The sequence below is a fragment of the Equus quagga genome, chromosome 2, assembly GCF_021613505.1.
Source record: "Equus quagga isolate Etosha38 chromosome 2, UCLA_HA_Equagga_1.0, whole genome shotgun sequence".
Lineage (NCBI taxonomy): Eukaryota > Metazoa > Chordata > Mammalia > Perissodactyla > Equidae > Equus > Equus quagga.
This window is the reverse complement of record NC_060268.1, coordinates 176,464,618-176,487,222: the sequence shown is the minus strand read 5'-3', so window position 1 is coordinate 176,487,222 and position 22,605 is coordinate 176,464,618. Positions and strand designations below refer to the sequence as shown.

General features: G+C 52.9%; 1 protein-coding gene across 2 annotated transcripts in view; it reads right to left on the bottom strand.

Annotated features, from left to right (window-relative positions):
• The window catches only part of LHPP (phospholysine phosphohistidine inorganic pyrophosphate phosphatase), a 141,317-nt gene that overhangs the window by 82,611 nt on the left and 36,101 nt on the right, over positions 1-22,605 (bottom strand). Inside the window, exons 6-7 of one of the 2 annotated variants that reach the window (XM_046653476.1) lie at positions 13,061-13,152; positions 10,889-10,946 (exon numbers count right to left, since the gene is read on the bottom strand). In XM_046653476.1, coding sequence (XP_046509432.1) covers positions 10,901-10,946; positions 13,061-13,152 — 138 coding nt within the window. In that variant the 3' untranslated portion in view covers positions 10,889-10,900. Of the gene's footprint in view, positions 1-10,888; positions 10,947-13,060; positions 13,153-22,605 lie in introns of those variants that run through there. The other variant, XM_046653475.1, reaches the window with a different exon arrangement.

The following is a 22,605-nucleotide window of genomic DNA, read 5'->3' as shown; positions in this document are numbered from 1 at the left end:
GGGCCGGATGTGTGCTCCCTTGGGTCCTTGGGGAGCAGCGGGTCTTGGTGGCTCACACTGACCCCCTGCGCACCCCTCTGGGTCTTCTCCAGGCCTCTCCCTCCCCGTCATCTGAGGTGTCCCCTCAGATGACATGGGGCAGATGGGCTTGGACTGGCCTCACACGACACGTCCGGGCTGCCCTGGTCCTTCAGCAAGGGGAGCCTCAAGTCTGCCTTCTGACCACTGCTCTCCAGCCAGCGCTCAGGCTCCTCTGCCCGAGACGCACCCTGACCCCCCATCCTGGGTCTGCAGTCTGCAAGTCCAGAGACAACAGCCCCAGGCACCCATTCCATGCTGGGCACAGGGGTCCCACCCTCAGGAGGCCACCCTTCCACAGGACAAAATGTGTGTGTGTGTGTGTGTAAGCCAGGGTGTGGGACCTGGGTGTGAGTGTGGGACAAAATGAGGCCACATCCCTGCCAGGCCTGGGGGACAGAGAAAGCCATGGGGAGGTCAGAGACAGCTGTGTATGTTTGGTGGCCCAGAGAAGGCACTGATTTTAGTCACAGGGACCAGAGCCCCTGGCCCCCAATCCTTCCTGCGTGAAACTCCTCAGGGTACAAAGTGAGCCTCTGGACGTGTTCCTAGGGAGTGAGGGGCGGCAGGAGGAGCAGGGCAGGCCGAGCACCGGCTCAGTGGGCCAGCCAGACTGGGGCTGGCTGGGCTCTCCAACACGAGGTGGCCCATTTTCAGTGATTCACAGCCTTGAGCGGGAGAGAGAGCCTGGCTGCACGTCTGGGGGCCAGGTGAGAGCCGCACGGAGGCTCAGGGTGCTGGCAGACTTGGGTTGGTGTCTGTTTTTAAACTAAGGAAGTTGTACTTTGGGTGGTTTTTCTTTTTAAGAATCCCCCCAATTCACAAACCTACGGGGGGAAGGTGGCACAAATGTACTGTAAAGAACTCTTGTTCTGATAAAAGCGTTATCCTTTCTAATATTTAGAAGACACCCAAGGATGCAAGGACAAGACCAAACCACCTGCAACTAGTGAGGTCTTCCCTGTCGGTCCCCTTGCTATGCAGATACCTGCACACCTGCATCGACACCTGTGGTTTTAACTGTGGGGCTCCAGCTCTGATGCTAACAGCCCGTGACCTAGAGAAGGAGGTCACAGGCTGGCTGGAATCCAGGGCTTGAACGATAGTACCAATGCCCCTGCCCTGTCTGGGCCTCGTTTTCCACATCTGCAAATGCAAGGTGGCGACACTTGTACTATCAGTGTCCATCAGTGGGGAGACAGGACCAGCCTCCGAGGGCTGTCCCAGGGACCAGAGCTACAGAACCGACCTGGCACCCGCAGGTGCCAGCTAAAAGTCAGCAGCCTCAGGAGGGGCTGAGGCTTTATTTAGTCCTGGACCCTGGCAGCTGCAGTCCCTTCTTCAGCCGCCTCGGCAGGAGGTCCGCCAGCCCCTGCGGGAAATCTCTAGTGATGAGGACTCTCCCCACTCCAGGCAACCTGTTCTATTTTGGGACAGCTCTGACACACCTTTGTGGGCAGTTTCCTCCAAAGTTAAATGACGTCCTTTCCAACACTTTCCAGAACATGGAGAAAGTCAGCAGTGGCGTGAGCTGAAGGCCGTTGCAAAGGTCTCTATCTGGCCCTTGGAAAGGGCAGCATGGACCAGGCCTTCCACACCACATCACCCACATGCATAAAGAAGGCGGAACCCTGGGGCAGGCTCCTCAGTGGGCATATGTCAGAAAGAAGCCCACATGGCTGACCAGCCGGGGAGACCTCAGAGACTGTCTGGACCAATTCTGAGGTACCACAGTGCTCCCTGCTGCATTGCTCACAAAAATGCTAATTTATCGGCCCACGCCACTAAAAAGGCCAGAAGTAGGACCAGCTTCAGGCAGAGCTAGATCCAGGTGGTTGAACGATGTAATTGGGAGTCTCTGTCTCTGGGCTGTGCTTTCCTGCTTGTCGGCTTCACCTGGGGAAGGCTTCCTCCTGGCGTAGCAAAGATGGCCACTTGGTACTTCTTGGCTTTTATTTCACTGGCCACCTTCCTAGGGGTTCTGGAAAATCCTGGGCCAACTCACTGGCCTGACTCAGATCACATACCCATCATTGTGGCCAGGAGCTCTGCGTGCTCCAGACTGGTCAAGCCTGAGTTCCAAGCCCAGGCCTATGGCTTGGTGGAGGGCTGGGGGTGGAGGAGGGTGACCCCAAAAGCACGCAGGGACCACACGCAGAGCAGGGAGAAACAAGTCCCCACCCCGCACCCTGTGTACGTACCACGGCCCTCTGGGAGGCTACAAAACACCGTAACATCAAGTTTTTTTACTCCTAAGAAGCATTTTGGCCCCCTTGGGGGGAACATCACCCCCGTTGGGAATGCATGGGCTAAATGAGGGGGCCAGACACTGAGGCGGCTGACACCCCTGACCCACAGTTGAGGCGCAGAGAGGCAGCTGGGCCCAGCCCTACACTGCCTGCCCCCGCCCCCGACCTATGCACCAGGTGGTCAGCTCGGCTGCCCCAGGGACCACTGCCAGGCAGGGGCCATGGAGGTGAGGGTGACTGGGTCCCAGTTTGGTGGGGAGACAGTCTGAGCCCAAGGCTGGGGGAACCCATGAGGGACGCTTTTCCCAGGAGCTTCCCAGGAGGGGAGTCAGGCCCTGAAGGAGGAGCAGTGATCTGAGGACCCCTGGTGTGGGGCAGTCCAGGCTCTGGGAAGCATGTAAGCAGGACAGGGGGTGTGAAAGTCCGCCTGATGGGGCAGCTGGGCAGCGACAGGTGACGGGCTGTCAGGAGAGGAGGCTGGCAGGCCAGTGGGTGTCAGGAAAGGGCTGTGGAGCTCCATTTCTGAAAGGATCTTGCTTGTGGGTTTATCCACTTATTTACTGCTGCCCCCTCCCCACTAGAAAGAACAGCTCTGGAGGGAAGCAGACCCCATCACATTCCCTCTAGTTCCCTGTCCAGAACAGAGCCTGGCACATGGTGGGTGCTGTGTAAATATTTGGGGAGGGGGAGAGAGGTGTAAAGGCGGATGGACTTGGGCTCCTCCCATCAGCAGTGGGAAGGATCAGGTCTACGCTCTGGAAACCCACAGGGACCACTGGGTGGAGGGCTCCCACGGAGCAGAGAGTACCCCGGAGGCGCTGAGCCCAGTGGGGAGGCCCAGGGAGTCCAGAACAATACCCCATCAGCCTGGTCTGGGCTGGGTGGACAAAATGAGACCCACTAGGGGGAAGATGCCACCGGCGGGGGTGGGGGTGGAGATGGGGGTGGTATGCCTAGCCTAACCCTCCCCTGTGCACCCCACACACAGCTGAGGGGAGCCTGAGGGAGGGGAGGCTCCTTCCCACTCGACAAATGAGGAAACTGAGATCCCAGCTCACACCATTAGCAAGTGGTGGAGTGACTGAGACTCATGCCCAGCTCCTTGAGACTCAGCTCTCACTGCCTCCCTCATGACGAGGTCTCCGGCCAGCTAGACTAGATGCCCTCAGAAACAGGAGCCAGGCCCTGGGTCTCCCTACTGCCCTGGTCTTGGCACAGGTGCTCGTGCATGGTGAAGGCAGGGAGAGCCACCGGGTCACGTGGGGTCCAGCCCGGGGCTGCGAGAGGAGGTTGGGGCAAGGGCCTTGCCCCTGGGTGTCCCCACCCAGAGGAGCCCACTGCCACTGGGACTGGGGAGCATGCTGAGATCACACAGGCATGATCTGGGTCCTGCCCAAGGCATAGACGAACCTCAACACAAAAACAAACTAGGTATCGAGTGATCGGCAGAAATAAGAACCGGGTGGGGGCTGGTCCGGTGGCACAGTGGTTAAGTTTGCACATTCCGCTTAGGTGGCCCGGGGTTCGCTGGTTCGGATCCCAGGTGCGGACATGGCACCGCTTGGCAAGCCATGCTGTGGTAGGCGTACCACAGATAAAGTGGAGGAAGATGGGCACAGATGTTAGCTCAGGGCCAGTCATCTTCTTCAGCAAAAAGAGGAGGATTGGCGGCAGACGTTAGCTCAGGGCTAATCTTCCTCAAAAAAGAAAAAGAAAGAAAGAACCGCGTGGAGCTGTGTCTGTGAGCGCAGGCTGGGGCCCCAAGCCACCATCTTCCTTTCTGAGGAAGATGTAGAAACCAGAGACCCCATCAATGGATCTAAAATGCACCTTCCCTGGTATGCTAGAAAACAGCAGCAACAAGGACAGCTTTGGGGGACTCCTCCCCTCCCCTGGCTCCCTGGGCTGGCTCACGCCAACCGCACTGACCATGTCCCTGAGCAACAGCACTCCAGCGAGGGGGCAGCGGTTGTGCCCAGGTCTCAGAGGGGCTCTGCCAGCAGGTGGCTCTGACAGCCCTGGGGGCATCCAGCAGAGCCCTAGTGGCCCAGGTTCATGCCGGGGTTAGAGACCACTGCAGGTGGGCGGCCGGCCCAGCGCCGGACAGCCGGTCCACAGTCCCTGCTGCACTGTCAGCGCAGCGTCCCCCGACTTCTCTGGCCCACTGCAGCCATCCGAGCTGCCCAGACCTGCCTGGCACCCCCTCACCTCCCCCCTACATACAGGAGGTGTAGGGAAGGCTCGGGTTTAGCTGGTTTTAACCACCATGGCAGCAAAGACATGACTTCTGGGGAACCAGGCCCTGGGTGGGGTCAGGTGACCAACTTCCGGGCCTCCCAGGGGCCAGCCCCTGCTCAAGTCACAGCTCATCTCCACTCGGTCCCTTTCCTCGGCCACGGTGAGCACAGGGTAGTTTGAGGAGGGGGCACAATGGGGTGAGGGACCTACACAGTCCTGCGAGTCCCACAGTGGCCACTCTTGCTTGGTGAGACCTGGCCCCGGCTCGGAGCTCCACTGAGACTTGGCTAGCTGGGGGAAGGGGGCAGCAGGGTGTGAGAGCATTCAGAGCACAGACCTTGGAGTCTGGCAAAGAGGGTTCGAATCCCAACTCTGACACTGGCAGGCTGTAGGCCTTGGGCAAGTTGCTCTACCTCACTGAGCTTCCATTTCCACGTCTATAAGGTAGGGTAAGAAGAGGGGCAGCCCCCCAGGCAAGCGAGGTTTGGACGAGCTGGGTGAGACGCAGGGGGCACTGGCACAGGCCCTGACGTGTGAGATGCTCTCTGTGAGGCACCACCCTATTCTTACACCTTCCTTGCCAGCTCGTTGTAGAACAGGAGCCGTGACCCCGGTCCCCTCCTCGGGACATCATGAGGGTGAGAGGAGCGAATGGGAGTGGGAGTCCCAGAGCACACACCTTTGGACATTTGCTCAGGGACTCCTGGAATGTACCAGCCATCCAGTGGGATTGGAGGGCCCTGCTGACCAGTCCTCCCTCCCTGTCCTACCACTCCAGAGCCTTCCAGGACCCCTGAGTTACCTGCAGGTCCCCAAGAGGCAAGTGCCTGGGACTAGGAGGCTGCCGACGGGGTCCTAACTTCGGGGCCACCCCCTAAGCCTCATGGCCTTGCTCTGCAGCCACCTCCTGGCCTCTACCTGGGACCCCCCCAGCCCGGAGCCCACCAGCCCTTGGCCCGCTGGTTTCTCCATGACCCACGCAAAGCCCAGCAGGGCTGTTTACGGTTTGAAGACCATTCCCCTCTTGCCCTGGGCTCGAAGCAGCCTCCAGCAGGGATCAAGAAGGATAATGAGCGTCAGGTACCAGAAAGTGATACTATTCCTAGTTCTGTACCCCTCGACCCCCACAGCTGATCAGAAAGCAGAGAAACCGAGTAGGTTTGGATGAAGCCGCCCAACCCAGGAAAAGCCGGAGGGGCTGAAGGGGGCCGGCAGAGCCGGAGCGGCGGCGCAGGTGGAGCCGGAGGGGCGGGGCCAAGATAGGCCAATCCCACCTTGACAAGCCACTGACCTTGCCACAAGTGTCCCCTCTGCCTCTCCAATGCCCTCCCCTGGGGCCCCTCAGGGTCCTTCTCCAACCTCTCAAGAGGCCCAGGGTCTAGGTGAACTGGTACCCAGCATTGTCCCTGAGACCCCTTGGGACCATAAACTGGGAAGAACACCAGGCTCCCTCCCAGAACAGCCAAGTGGTGACGAGCACGGGAGCGAGCGGGGCTTGGCCCACTGTCGTGCGGGTATAAACAGGCACAGCCGATTCGGGAGAGTCTGGCATTACGTGGTAAAGTTGACCATATGCATGCCCCACGACCCAACAATTCCATCTGTGAGCAGATCTATCCTAGAGGGGCCGTGCCCAGGTGCCCTGGAGGCACGGACCAGAATGCTCCTGGCAGCACTGTGCAGAATGGCCAAACCAGGACCCACCCAAGTGTCCCCTCTGGGAGGGGCAGAGACAGACGTGTCTACATCCTGGAGGACAAAGGGCACACGGCCACAAGGATGAACCAGTGGCACATGTGGTGATTCTGGGTGGATAAAGGTCAGGAGACCAACTCCATCGTGGAGGGAGGCAGACCCACGAAGGAGAACCACAAAGAATACCAAGACATGGCTGTGATCCCGGGCCCCTTGGTCTCCTCAAGGCCAGGGCTTGATGAGGGAATGGGGTCTTCTTGGAGCTGACAATGTCCCAGTTCCTGACCTGGGGGAGCTTCCTTCCTTATTCATGTATAAAGTGTGTATTCAGATTTTATTCACATCACAATTTTTTAAATGGCAAATTTTATGTTATATATATTTTACCACAACAAGAAATTTTTGAAAAATGTTTTTAATGAAAGGAAGTGGCAGAAAGTAGACTGGTGGTTGCCCAGGGCTGGGAGGGATGGAGGGGATCTGGGAATGATGGCTAAAGGGTACGGAGTTTCTTTTTGGAGTGATGAAGTATTATAAAATTGACTGTGGTGAAGGTTGCACAACTCTGTGAATATTTGAAAATCCACTGAATTGTATGGCATGTAAATCATTTCTCAATAAAGCTGCTACAAAAAAAGACACAAGAAAAAGAAGGCATATAGGCTCAAATCTGGGCAGGCCCCCTACTGTGTGACCTCAGGCGAGCTGAGGGACCTCTCTTGAAGCCCAGGAGTGCCCCCGACAACCCGAGCCCACAGTCTCCATCTACCTGCAAGACCGAGGCTGCCTAGCAGGCTGACCAGCTGGCCCACTGACGCATTCCACAGTCAATATTCTGCAGGTTTGTCCCCACTGCCCTCCTCTGACTGGCAGACAGGACTGGAACCTGAGACACCCAGGGGTGAGCCCCCAAGTTTAGCATTAACCCCTTCTCCCCTGCTGGACCAGCTTGGATGCAGCTGGGGTGGCAGCTGGGCCTGTCTCCAGTTTGTGCCTGGCCTACTGCCCCACCTGAAGGTGCCCAGGGCTTCCTCCCCAGCCAGGAGCATCTCCCAGCGTCCCAAGGCTCAGGAAGTGTTCATCCACGAGGGCAGGAGATTCTGCTCAGTGCACACGTGGCAGTGCTGTGACATGACACAGGGATGGAGGGCTCCTGATTCCTGTGTCTGCTGACCTGGGCCACCACCCCCAACCCCAGCCCTCATAGCTAGCACTGTGCCTGCTGAAAAATTAACACCCAGCTCACTCACTTCCCTCAAACACTACCTGGCACTAGAAGTAAAATCTATTTCATTCCAAAGAGAAAGCAGAGCCTCTTCGTAAGAAAAACTTTGAACTCAGTGGCTGCAAAGCCACGGGAGCCCCAGGGGGATGCTGGCAGTAGCTGTTTCAGGGTGCATCTGAGTCGGGCTCTGGGGTAGTTCCAATCCAGTCTCCAGTTCCTCTGTCAAGTTCTCTGCATCCCCTCATCTTCCAGCCTCTGTAAGGTGGCTGGAATCCCAGATTTGTCAGCTGCCCCACTGGGCAGAAAGTGCCCAGCAGAACCCGGGCCCCAGCTAAGCTTTGGGGCAAATGGAGCCCCGAGCCCCAGCCCAGGAGGGGCCCTTGGGAGGACATCTGGAATCCCGGTCCCAGGAAACTTTCCCTCTCGAGTCCAAAAGGGCAAACTGTCAAAAATGTTCTGGGCTCATAAACCATCTTCCAACCTTGAGTAAATAGCAAGAGAAAATCCAATGCGGGCTCCGTGTAGCTGGTTTATTTATACAGCAACTACACAACTGGAGGGGACTTTCAGTGACACCTATGACTGTGCCTAAGAACCCGGGTGCCGGCTGTGGTGTGCAGCGTGGAATGGGGAACAGAGTGATGTGGGGACAGTTCAGGGTGACACTATCCCGTCTGTGGCATGTCCCCAGGAGGGGCCAGGTGGGGACATACGGAGGTATGAAGGCTCTGTCACACATGCTGCCAGCTACTCCTCCTCCACTGGGGACAGACAGGCCGTCTCAGAACTGGGAAGAGTGTCCCTTGCCTGAATTTTCCAGAATGGGGTACACAGGAGCCAGCCCCGGCCCCCATGGAAGATGAGGCCTGTCCCTCAGAGAAGGAGGGAGAAAAGGAGGGGGGCTACAGTGCCCGGGAGTGGGGGCACCGGTCCGCCCAGCCAAGCTGCCCATCAGTCAGCCATGGAGCCCTGCCTGGGCCCTGAATCGAGGCTGGGACCGTGACTGCTATGGCTGCAGAATGTGACCACAAGGACAGGATGTTCCCAGTAGGGAAAAGGTGGTGGCAAAGGCACCCAACTAGGGAAGGAGAAGTCGGGCTCCAGCCCAACCTCTGCGAACCGTCACGAGGTGGCCCTGGGCCAGGTTTTAGCTGTCTCATCTGAAAAGGCCCCTGGTAGTGCGCAAGCCAGCACCCTCTGGGTCTCCAGGACACACTGGGACCAGAAAGACTTGCCAGCAATGGCCACAGGGCCCCCAGTGAAGGAAACACCCTTGTGTGTTTGGAGCCTGTGGTCAGGGTGGGATCTCAAGGAGTGTGGAGGAGTAGCAGCCTCCTGGCCTCAGGCTGGAGGACGGTTCTGCCAACAGACCCAATGCGTCAGACATGCCAGGAACAAGGCAGGTGGGCAGAAGGCCCAAAAGGCCTTCACCTGCCAGCCAGGTGAGGGCCGCACCCTGGCTGGGCTGGACTTCCAAATAGAGCAGGTATGAAAAGAAAGCTTTGTGTCGTTCCATCCACGGCTCAGGTCGCCTGCTGGGCGGGGGCAGGTTTGCAAGCCGTCTGCCCTGTGAGCCTCTCCTGCCCGAACGTGTGGGGTTGGCATAGTGACCCAGCCCTCTGGGCAAAGTGCGAGGCCCCTCCTGCGAAGGAGCTGAGCCTTCCTGGCGGGGCAGGCCCTCGAAGCCCTCCTTCCCAAGTTGCGGCCGCCCTGTGGCCTCTCCAATTCTGAGGCTTCAGTCTCCTCTCTTTGGGCCATTTTGTGATAAAAGCAGAAAGAGGCAAGGGGGATGAAGACATGGAAGGTCACAGGGAGATCTCACAGCCACGGGCAAGTCCAGATCTCACACCCACCAGCAGACATCTGACTGGCTGCCTCAGAAACAGAATCGTTCATGTGTGTGTGCAAGCACATATGTGTGCATGTGTGTGCACAACTAGAAGACACTGGCCTAAGGGGGCATCCTCAGCGGGGCCATCGGGAGGCCCTATGTCACCCCCTCCAGCCTCCCTCCCTTTCCAGTGCTACAGACTGACAGTGCCCAGATTCGCACTCGGCTCAGCCTCCCCATCCTGCCCTGGGCCTCAAGCCAGCAGAAAAGCCCGGTGGCCCCAGGTAAGCGCCAAACCCACTCACCGCACAGCTCTCTGCACCTCTGCCCATGACAAGGCCATCCTCCACGCCCCCCAGCCCCCAATTCAGCCAAGGCTAGCCCAAGGCCATCAAGAGAGGACATGGGACCTTCCAAGGCCAAGCTGACCCATCCAGTGACCCTTGGCTCCTGTGAGGCCACGCAGGGCCTCTCAGAGGAGAGGTCCTAGCACACAGGAAGGAGACACCTTGCTCGCATATGGGACACAGCCTCTGCCCCTGCCTGGCTTACGTCCTGTGCAGACATGGGCCATGCTGACCTCCAAACCCAGTGCTGCCCGCTCAACAGAGGGGCGGAGAGCTCCAGGGGTGGGCCAGGACAGCCCGGGAAGGAGCTGCCCGGAAGGGTGGAAGGAAGGGACGCTGCTCAGTGGCAAGGGTGCTGGCTGACTTCTGAGGCTGTTCACCAGCCCTGAGCCAGACACACATCTGCAGAGAGACAATGCAGGGTGCCACGGAGGCCTCTGTGGATTTCCCACCTCTTAGGGGCTGCAGAGCACACAGCCGGTCTGGCCAGCTGGCCATGCCCTGACCAGGGTACGGTCCACGCTCCAAGAGTGCCATCTGCAGGGAGAAGGGGGCAGTGCAGGGGCCCCTCTGTCCAACAGAAATGCACCGAGCTCTGATGTGAGCCGAAGAGGCAAGCTAGAACTTTCTAGTAGCCACATTAACAAAGATAAAAATATCAGCACTTCAACATTTCAATGTAATTAGTACAAAAGATTATGAATGAATGAGCTCTTTCACATTCTTTTCCTCCCACTCAGTCTTTGAAATCTGGTGAGTAGTTCACATTTCCAGCACATCTCAATTAGGACCAGCCACATTTCAAGCGCTCAGCAGCCACCTGCAGATTGTGACTACCGTACCGGACAGCTTGGCCTTATATAGTGGCCAACGGCAGAGACGTCTCCCGCCTGCTTTCTCACACACAGAACCCGGCCTCCTGCTCTGCTGGGTGACCTCCCCCGTGGGTGGCTCACTGGCTACCTTAACTGAGCGACAGTTCTCCTCCCTCCATCCTGCATAGTTAACAAAGCAGATTTATGTCCTTACAAACAAGCAAATCAAAAGATCTGAAATTGGGGCCAGCCCGGTGGCACAGCGGTTAAGTTCGCAGGTTTCACTTCTCGGTGGCCCAGGGTTCGCCGGTTCAGATCCCAGGTGCGGACATGACACTGCTTGGCACACCATGCTGTGGTAGGCATTCCACGCATAAAGTAGAGGAAGATGGGCACGGATGTTAGCTCAGGGCCAGGCTTCCTCAGCAAAAAAGAGGAGGACTGGCAGTAAATTCAGGGCTAATCTTCCTAAAAAAAAAAAAAAAAAAAATCTGAAATTTTAAATACCATCAAGAAAAGAAAAGCCTCATCTTCTCCACTCAGGACTAGGTGGTTGTATCTGAAAGTGAGACGGACATCACCATCCATCATCACCTCACCTTTGCTGAGGGCTTGCTGGGTGCCAGGCAGGAAAGAGGACTTACATATAGTATCTCCTTAGGTATTTAAAATTATGAAGAACAGTCATGAAAATAAGCCATAAAACATCGTTCAAGAAAAAAGTCGGTTATGAAATAATATAATCCCTTTTTGTAAAAAGAAAAAACCAAAATATTAGCCACATGTTTATCTACACAGAGAAGGCAGTCTGGAAGGATTTGGCCATCCATTAATGGGGTTTCTCTCTCCGGGGGACAGGGTCATGGGAGACTGAAAAGTGCCAACCCTGGTGGTGTATGGTGGGATACAGCCTCGCACACACCCCCTGCCCACTCGTGGGCTTCCCCACTGTGTGTGTGGGCCTTCTTCAGAGTCCCAGCAACCTAGAAGCCTTCTTGGGGCCTAGGGCAGGGCCAGTACATTCAGTTTACAGGGGCGCAGCTTAGGCTGGCCAGAAAGACCCCCAAGTGAGTTCACATTCAATTGGGACAGATATGTTTTCTCCCCAAGAAATCAGAAATCCTGTGCAAAACACCGCATAGTTCTCACTCTTCACCTCCTTCAGAGCCACACCGCTGTGTTTTCAATAAGGAGGTGTCCCTCCTGTGTTTATCAGTCACTGATGCTCACTGAGCAGGTGCTGGCTGCTGGGCTGGGCTCCTGATGGGATAGTGACCCTGGGGCGGCACCACGAGCCAGGCAGCACTGAGGAACAGCATTACCCAAAGGGCGCCCAGTCCCACTGCTCAGCAATAGGACTGGGCCCTGCAAGTTTGGGCGAAAGGCGAGATTAGGGACCTTGGGGCCCCCAGCTGGCCTCCTGGAGAGAATGTTTCTGAGGTTTGTGAGTGGGGTCTCCCTCCTCAATTAGGCCAGACATGGCAGAGGGGACTCAGGAAACCCTTCTTTGAGGACCTGGGGAAGAAAGAAGCTCCATATTTCAGGCATGCCAGGGGCTCCAAGAGGGCCTCTAGTGCTCTGGGATGGTCTAGGAGGTGGGTTCCAGAACTTTCTGGCCCCAAACCCCAGGTGCACCGAGACTTCCTCACTCACCTTATGTCCATCTACGGCCCCAAACCCACAAGTTCTTTGGGTCCCTCACATAGGAGAGGGGCCTCAGAGTGAGAGCCAGCCCTCTAATATATTTCTCTGACCCTGTCTAAGCAGATCGCTAGGGACACAGGTAACAACCCCTCCCTCCAAATCCAAGGACCCCTGGGTAGCCATGTTTTAACCAAGTCTCTCCAGCATCCAGAAAACTGTCCTTTCTCTGAATGGCCACAAACGATACTATCTAGAATAAGGCAAGACAACACTGACATGTAAGGCACTCTCAACAGCCAAGCGAGCCAGAGCCGGTCACCACAGGGCACCCCCATGCGCCCGCAGCGCCCGACCCCCAACAGGCGCCCATCAGCGACCTGCTCACGACCAGGCTGACTTTTGACCAAGAAAAGACACAAGCTCCTCTGGAGGCGGTGGTTCAGTTCCAAGCGTCCCTGACTGAGGATTGTCACCTCTGGATTCTGTGTCTCTTGCAGATCAGAGAAGTCGGGGCAGAAGGAGAAAGAGGGTGACGAGGCGGGCAGAGCGCCCACAGCAGTAACCTGCAGGCGCATGCGCAGCGGAGGATCCCACCGCCCTGCCGAAATGGGGCAGCTCTAGTCCCGCCAGACTGGCTGCCGGCGGGGCCTGCGACGCCGGAGCCTTTGTTTTTGTGTGCGGTACACAGCTATGCACAACCTGGTTTCGAAACTCGGACCGGATTAAAAGCTGCTTTCCCTTACCACTCTCTGCTACAGGAGGACAGGCAGGCCCGTCCTTAGAGCACAGTTACGTCAAAGTCAGCAGATGCCCACATATTGCTCTTCTACTTGGAAAGAATAACCCTCTCTATTTTGAAGAACAAAACAGAAAAACGTGGCCACCCTCGGAATCCACGGGGCAGGCAGGCTGAGGAACCAGGCCGCGCGGCGACTCACCTGAACTTGCCGGTCCGCACCTGCAGCGCCCTCATTCCACACCGCTGGGCACCGCCCACGTCGCCCACGATATCGTCCCCAATCATGATAGCCTGTCAGACAGCGAAATGCACTCAGAAAAGGTGGCAGAAGGGTTTTATTCCTGTGCTCCTTCATCCTTTCTGGCATCATAAACTGCTTGACTTGATGTTTAAAACCACCATAATACAAATTAAACAAAGTAATATTGTCATTGCACTGATTAAAAGTCAACTCACCTTGAATATGTCTCCCACTGCCCCCCATGGGCCGACACTCTGAATGGTGCATATTTAGGCCATTTAAAATCGATCAGCAGACATCAACGTGATATGGTGCCCATGACACGTGACGAGGCTGACACTGTCTCGCCTCCACTTGAACATAAGCTGAATTCTACCTGCAGCTCAACACCGTGTAACCAGGTTATTTTGCCAACTGTTGTTTTTGTGAAAACTAAGTAAATCTCTTTCTCTTTTTTGAGTTCATAATAGTTTACATCAATGTGAGGTTTCAGTTGTACATTATTGCTTGACTGTCACCATATAAGTGCTCCGCTTCATCCGCTGTGCACCCCCAACCCCCTTCCCCTGGTAACCACTGAACTGTTTTCTCTGTCCATATGTTTGTTCATATTCCACATACGAGTGAAATCATCTGGTGTTTGTCTTTCTCAGTCTGGCTTATTTCGCTTAGCATAATTCCCTCTAAGTCCTTCCATGTTATCGCAAATGGGATGAATTTGTCTTTTTATGGCTGAGTAGTATTCCATTGTATGTATATACCACATCTTCTTTATCCAATCATCATTCAAGGGGCACTTGGGTTGTTTCCATGTCTTGGCTATTGTGAATACTGCTGCAATGAACATAGGGGTGCATATTTACTTCAGATTGTTCATTTTAAGTTGTTTGGTTAGATACCCAGTAGTGGGATAGCTGGGTCATATGGTATTTGTATTTTTAGTTTTTTGAGGAATCTCCATACTGTTTTCCATAGTGGCTGCACCAGTTTGCATTCCCACCAGCAGTGTGTGAGGATTCCCTTCTCTCCACACCCTCTCCAACATTTGTTATTTTTAGTCTTAGTGATTATAGCCATTTTAACAGGCGTAAGTAAGGTGGTATCTTAGTGTAGTTTTGATTTGCATTTCCCTGATGATTAGTGATGCTGAACATCTTTTCATGTGTTCATTGGCCATCAAAACTAAGTAAATCTCTTGGCAAATCTTTGTAGCCCACAATTTAGAAGGTTTTACTTTCAACAGTGGAGATACTACTTATAAAAAACAAAATAACATGCAAATAAAAATACACACACACGCACAGGAAATGCTCATAGCCTGGATATCATTTCAAAAAGCGGCCTTTGGTATATGTATTCTCCCACCTGAAACAACTAGAAAAGCAGTTAAACTATGAAACGACGGTTTTCAAGACACTGGGCATCAAGTGATGAAGGACGATTTCTGCGAGTCAGGAAACCAGTGAACCAAGGAACCCTGCGACTCCCCACTTACTCCCTTCAGAGCTTCTAGACGCACAGGGAGGGTGGAGCCAGGTGGAGGCTGGCACACTCCCTGAATTGAGGAGATGGAGCCAAGAGCTGGGAGACCTGGACAGCCGGCGTTGGTAGGACAGAGTATCTGGGAGAGAGGGCTACCCAGAGAGGAATGCAGAGATCTGCAGAGGGTCCCCAAATGATGCGGCATTCTGCCAACTGCTGATCAGCACGTGCGAGCAAGGAAACCATCCAAGGCTAGGGAAAGCAGCACACTGAAAAATGAAAGAAAACAGTGCCTGGACCTCACACAGTGTTGAGAATCAGGCCTGTTCCCACCAGCCAGACTGGAAAATCTCATCATTCACAGGGCACTGGGTAGCCTTCTCAGAAGCATCCTGCCTCAGGAGTGGTGAATAACTGGCCCTAGACTAACCTCTGCTCGGGTGCTGCCTCCCAAATCTTAAAATCAGACCTGGAAGGATCAAACTGTTTCCAAGTAATTTAACTGCCTCCCACAACAAAGCTCAAAAACATTTATGGGCATACGAAAATATCCAGCAGCCCTAAACGTAAAATTCACAATGTCTGGTATGCAATTAAAAAAAATGATCAGACACACAAAGAAGACAAATATCACACATAATGAGAAAAATCAATCGAAACTGACTCAGAGCTGACACAGATGTGAGAATTAGCAGACGAGCGCATTACCTCAGTTACTGTAACCACATTCCATATGTTCCAAAAGTTAAGCAGAGACATGGAAGATAAAAGAAAAGATCCAAATCAAGCTTCTAGAGATGAAAACTACCCGACTGCCCGACTGGTAGGATGTCTGGAATGAAAAATACACTGGCTGACAATAATTCCAGATTAGACAGTGCAGAAGAAAAGATTAATGAACTTGAAGGCAGCAATAGAAACTATCCAAAATGAAACACAAAGAGAAAAAGTAATTTAAAAAAAATGAACAGAGCATCAGCAAGCTATGACATGACTCTAAGGGGCCTAATATGCATGTAATTGGAGTCCCTGAATGCTAGATGAGAGAGGAGGAGACAGAAACAATATTTGGGGAAATAAAGGCTGAAAAACTTCCAAACGCAATAAAAATGATAAATCCAGAGGTCCAAGATCCCAACCAACACCAAACACAAGAAACACGAAGAAAAGTACATTAAGGCACAACATAAACCAAATTGCTGAAAACCAGTGACAAGGAGAAAATGTTAAAAACAGCCAGAGAAAAAGAGATGTTATGTACAGAGAAACAAAGATAAGACCTCAGATTTCTTGTTGAAAACAATCAAGTGAGAAGACAGGGGGCACCCTCTTTCAAGTACTGAAATGGGGGAAAAACACCAACCTGGAATTCCATACCCAGCAAACCTATCTTTCAAAAACATGTGAAATAAAGATGTTTTCAGATATCTGCAGCTAAAAGTCTTCCTCACCAAGAGATCCACACACAAGAAATGTGAAAGGAAGTCCTTTAGGGAAGAGGACCATGTTACTAAATGGAAAGATGGATCCACAGAAAGGAATGGAGGGCCTCAGACAGGGTGACGCATGGGCACGTGTTGACCTTTCTGCCTGCTTATGTCCCTACATCTCCTGGCCAACGCCGACCGGTCTTTCAGGACTCAGCTCAGGGCATCACCACCTTTCAACTCCCTGGCCGGTTCTGGGGCCCTCCAAAAGTACACTCTGATTACCCCCAGCAAGGCATGCACCTGACTGCATTATACTGGCCCTACCTCTTATCTCACTCCAGAATGCGTGAGCTCCCTGAGCGTGGGGCCCTGTGCTGATAACTGGCACTTAGCTGACGACCAACAAAAGCTTAATGAGTGGATCAGTGTTCTGCACTGAGGCATGGCTGTCCGTGTCTGGAGACACTCGGGGGGCATGGCCAATAGGACTTCTCATTGGTCACCAACAAAAAGAGTTGGGGGGTAGGTAGTACAGTCCACTTCAGTCTTGCTGAAACTTGAGTCCGTACTGGGTCTCCTTTTGCCATATCAACAGGAATTGTCAATATTATTGTTTAAATTGATTCATACTTTTTTACATAAATGTATTTTTAAAGGAAAAAAGAGCAGCCTCCCTCACTCAACTACCACAAAAAGCTGATTAAAAGCTTCGAAATATTTTCAGGAGATTCTGCCAGGGGAAGAAGACTCGAACACCTCAGACACCAGATGTGTTCCAGATCTGCTCTCCAGCCCAGTCAGGAACTTCCCTGGTCGGAGGCCAGACAGGCCTGAGAAACCAGACTCCTATGACAGGGTGAACGTCCCAATGTTGCTGGGACAGCAGCTCTGAAAGCAACAGTTACTCCACAAGCTTCCTCTCTGGAACTGAGATGCTAGGCAGGGCTGACCGATGAATAAACACACAAACCAAAATCAAGGAAAATCAAAATGAAGACCATGAGGCACTCACAAGTGGGAGTGTCTTACCATGAGTACGGACCCTGCCTGCGAGGACTGAGTCCAGATAGAACTGCCTTCCATCTCGGAGTGGGGGGTAGGGGGTAGTGGAAACAGAGACAGGCCCTGTGTGACCAGCAGAACGAACACACAGAGCTCAAGTCTCAGACGGGGCCAGAGCAACTAGGCTCAAATCCCAGCTCGGCTCTTTGCCAGCTCTGTGATCTTGGGTAAGCCTCCTCTTCAACCTGAGAATGGGTATAACTGGTGTGGTGTTTAAAGGAGATCATATAAGTTAAGCATCAAGGACAGTGCCTGGACATAATAACTTATCTATACATGTTTAAAAGGAAAAAAAATATTGGGAAACGTTCTGTTAAGGAAACTCCTAGTCTGGCCCTGTTGGAGACAGTCCACAGTCTTTACAACGGCACTCCATCCTCCAGTGACCCAGCACCTGGGTATCCTTTGTGTGCCAGGCAGGAAGGACAAAATCAGTGAAAGAGACACTGTCCTCACCCTCGTGAAGCTCCCAGTTAAGTGCAGAAGGCAGATGTTAACCAGATAATTTCACCGACACATAGCCAGGCCCTGTGACAAAGCACAGGGAGGAAAAGTGCAGGAAGCTGTGAGTCCTGACCTTGTGGGTTGGTGGTGGTCAAGGAAGGCTTCCTGGAGGAGGTGAGGTTTTGAACTTCAAAACCAGGGGTCAACCAGGTTAGGGAGTGTAGCAAAAGGGGTAAGAGCATTCCAGGCAGGGGACACCACACATCTGCTAACTACCCATCTGCCCCCATTCACCAGAGAAGGCCACACAATGAATTCCAAAAAGCACAGGCTAATAAGCCTGAAGCAACTATCCTTGGAAACATCTGCTGAATAGGCCTTCAAATAACTGGAGGAATCACGAGGATCTTCTGGAAAAGGACAAAGACTAAGCTGGTGCCAGGTAAATACGAGGCTTTTCTAACCATCAGCCCGGGATACCTTGGGGGTAACAAGACCCATCACTTAATCATGTTCAACAGAGGCCAGAGGGACCTCCATCAGAGAGGCCACGGGGACACTGGCCGAGGGAGAAAGCCTGGAGGAGCTGGACAGCGACCAGCAGTGCTGAGGACTCTGCCCACTGCAGGCAGCCACAGCCCCTGCGGGACACAGGAGGCACCTCAACAGCACTGTGAGCCTCCCCAGTGAATAACGGAAACTTCGTGCATTTCACCCGTTTTCTCTGACCTTTTCTCCATCTAATCCCATGTTTACCAAAGTGAGTTATGCATCCTGGTGATATACTACTTGCTTTTTGGTAGAACAAGAACATACATTTTTAATGTACGTGTTTTGTATTTATTTTTAGAGTAATCTATTTCTGGTAAGTGAGTGATTCTAGTTTTCCATTTATAGTAGTGATCAAAAGTTCTTTTAAAATACATTTATTTAAGTTTAAAAAAAAAGAATCAATTTAAAGAAACATTAAGTATATAATAGCACCAGTAGCAAGATTTTTTTCTAGAATGACGGATGTCGGAGAAGACACTACCAAATCCAAATCTGTGTGTTTATCAAGCTGCCATACATCTGTGTGGAAATCATCAATCACCAGAGGAGACAGCCAGAGGCTACGTGTGTTCCCTGACGTGGGACCAGCAGCAGAGCCCGCTGCACACACAGGCGATTCTAAGGGTGCATGTGAAGCCAAGGTCACCCGAGCAACCGCACGGCTCACCTGGGAGGAGAGGGCTGGAGCAGGAAGGCCCCGGCGCCTGGGCCAGCCGTACACGCCAGCATGAGATTCTACTTTGCCCTTCTCAAGAAGGTGTCTTGGAACCTGAACATTCACAGTGTTCCGGCTTAGGCCCCTGTCCATTGCTGCCAGAGGCTCCAGGGGCCATTCTGCTAGAAGGTTCCTTGGAAATGAAACGGGTCTTCCCATTATTACATCAGCACCTTCCGTGCTTCTGGTGAAAATAAAACATTGTGCACATGCACACGTGCGTGCACACACTAAGGCAGCAGAAATTCTTCCCCCTCAGAATAGAGACTCCCAGAGCTTCCCTGATGAGGACACTTGTTGATGTGGCCCACGGAGATGGAACCAGAGGGACCCAGGCCCTTGGAGGAAGAACTCGCATTGAGGAGCAGCAGCTGTGGTTCCGCATGACAAACTGATGCCAAATCCAGGCAGAGCCCCACAGCGTGTGTGGTGGGGGGGCGCGGGGCGTGGGATGCTGGGGGTGCAGCTGCCCGGAGCAGCGAGGCCTGTCTGGGCCAGCTTGTGGGCTCCGCATACCAAAGTGTGCTCAGGCCCCTGGGGATTTCACAGATTTACTATCGGTCAAGGGCAATAATCACGCAAGGAGGAGCAATTATTGCCAAATCATTTAGGATTTAAAAAATCATTGGCAAGAAGATAGAGGTCAGGAGGTGCGCTGCCGGGGGAAATAAAAAAACCCCACCTGTCAGGCCTGGGTTGCAGTTCCTTTCTGACTGCAATATGGTGAAAGGAAGACAGAGACACACGGGGAGGTCGGACTCCCACAGAACAAGGAGAGCAGAGAGCTGGAGGGGGCACCACAGCCCTTCAGGCAGCTTTTTTGGTTTGGGTTCAAAAAGCCTCCTTGGGGTCGGCCCAGTGGTGCAGCGGTTAGGTTCTCACATTCTGCTTCGGTGGCCAGGGGTTCATCCGTTTGGATCCCAGGTGTGGACATGGTGTGCCTGGGAAGCTATGCTGTGGCAGGCGTCCCACATATAAAGTAGAGGAAGATGGGCATGGATGTTAGCTCAGGGCCAGTCTTCCTCAGCAAAAAGAGGACTGGCAGCAGATGTTAGCTCAGGGCTAATCTTCCTCAAAAAAAAAAAGAAAAAGAAAAGAAAAGAAAAGCATCCTTCTTAAATATCTGTCTGCCAGCCAGTCTCCTCTTCCCCATCCAAGGTGCAGGGGCAGCACCCACTCTACAGATGGTGATGTCTGGGAGTACAAAACTTCCAGCACCAAAGAGCTTTCCCAAGAAAGCCCACAGTCCACAAGTTTCCTAGTTATCCCGGGACTCTGCCAGGAGGAGGACTTCCTCTCACGGGCAGCAAACAGCAGGGCTGGGGCTGAAGGGGCACCAGGCTCAGTCTGTACCTCAGCCCTGAGGGGCACGCACCCACAGGGAGAGGCCTCAAGATGACAACCAGCACTAGACCTGCAGCCTGCAGCCCAGAGGAACCCGGGCCCCGCAGACTCCTGGAGACGCCTCCTGGCTAAGGAATGTGCACAAGGAACAACGTCAACACAGCCAAACTCAAAGACCACTATTCTATAAAAAGTAAGAAACAGGCGTGTACGCGAGGATGCGGGGAAATGAGCACTCGTATGTGCAGCTGGTAAGGACGCGGACTGATACCTCCTTTCGGAAATGGAAACAGGCACTGAGCCTCATGGCCCCACAACCACCCCACGAGGACTGCTAAACAAATAATCAGGAATATAGAGAAGGATGTATATACAAGGGTATTCACCTGGGCTGCGTATGAGAGGAAACTGGAAGCAATTTACATGTCCAGTAGGGCACTGGCAAGGAACGCTATGGCAGGCCGTGATGCAATACTACATAGCCACGAAAGTTACTTAAAAGAGCTTCAATAAGGAAAAAGGAAATTGCTTTCAATAGAATATTAAGGGGGGAAGGTCAGGTTTCAAAAAGCAGATACAGAATTATCCCAATTTTGTGTTAAAAATGACGTATATACAGACACAAAGAAATTGAAAAGGTTAAGCATGATTTGCATTTTTCTAGGTTAGTGGAACAATGAATGGTTTTGGGGTTTTTTCCTCGTACTTTCTGAGTTTTTCCTATCTCCTTTAATGAACATGAGTTACTTCATAATCAGATAAAAACATACGTGTGTTTTGAGGACAAGAAAATAAAATCTACCCAAAAATGCTCTAGGAGAGAAAATGTCTTAGGAAAAGTGAAGACATGAGGTTTTAAAGATACTCTATGACTGAGATGAGCACAAAGACAACCTCAGAACAGGAATTTCCAGAAGCTCCCGTCAGTTTCAGACCCACTGTTGCGGTGTCACTGAGCACTCCTAGCCTGCGATCTCCCGGTGCTGGAAGCTCACACTGGCCCAGCCAGGGTCCCTAAACCAACACCCTAAGACCATGCACACAGCTGGAGGGGCGAGACCTGGGCCAGCAGAGGGGCTCAGCCAAGAGGGGCAGGGGATGGGCTATCCATGGACATTCTTGAGGCAGAGGCGGCCACGAGAGAAATGAGAGGCCCCAAGCGGCCCCATGTAGACATTCACTCCCCACACAGGCCTCTGCACCCGGGGAACAGGCTGTGCCCAGAGCCCCACAGCTGGGATTAACACCCTGAGAACCAGGGAGTGGACGATGAGGCCCAGTCCATGTTTTATGCCACCTTTGGATAAACCTACAAACCTTGCCCCCATGTCCAACAGGCCAACCTGAGGGCACTTACCCTCACCATCCAAGACCTTGTCTAACTTTATTTTCTATAGTTTATGTTCTGCCAACAATATACATTTTAATATTTTTCAAAATAGAAAATGATATTGTACTACTAACTATGCCTTTTCAAACTTCATTTCCCAAATCTAAAAATTCCACTGGCCTCTCCTTGAGAACTGGGGTACAGCAGAGCCCTGGAGGGGACTGGGTCCCGGCCTCACTCCTCCTACTCCAGCAGAGTAATCTCAGGTTCGATGCTAGACTTTTCCGTGACTTCTCCAGGGCTGTGGTTCTCCACTGGGGGCGGTTTTACTCCCCGGAGGACATCCGACCAAGTCTGGAGACATTTGTGGTTTCACAACTGGGGGAGGGGGTTGCTACTAAGCATCCTATAACGCACAGGACAGCCTCCCACAACAAAGAATGATCTGGCCCCAAAATGTCAACAGTGCTGAGGGTGAGAAATCCTTCCCTAAGCTTAGCATGGAAATGCAAGTACCTGCAACAGGGGATTGGAGAAAGGATCTCATGAAATAAATGGGTCAGTGACAGTACCCAGGTGTGCTGTGCCCAGCACACGTGGGGCTCCAATTATTCTAGGTCCTTCCTCTCTCAGCCTCGGGCTCCTCATCTGTGAAACGGGCGCCCAGCTTGGCTGCCCCAGGCTGCCTCCTGTGCTAACTAAGCACTCCGGCTTCAACAGTCCCAATTTCCATTAAATCTGCACAGTTTACAGCTGATGGAACTTCTTATGATTACGGAAAACTGCCAAAACCTTCACAGCATTTGGGCTTCACTACAAAGCTATTAAACCACCCACTGATTCAGAAGCCTTAAACCAGGAGAATTAGGTATTTCTACAAGTAACCTTTAAGGAACGTTATTCTTTGCTTTTATTAACAAATTGTAGAAAGGGCCTGGTTACCTCTAAGAAGTTTGAAGTTCCAATCTATTAAGAGTAATACTGGCAATTCGTTATTTTTAGGCGACAGAGGGAAGGTTAAAATGAAAATTGGATTTGGGGAGTTATATCCATTCCGAGAGCAGGCTGGAAACTCAGTGGCAAGGAGCAAGCCTGGGTCTGGGAAGAAGCGGTTATCAAGGGAAATGACTGGTGATAACTTTAT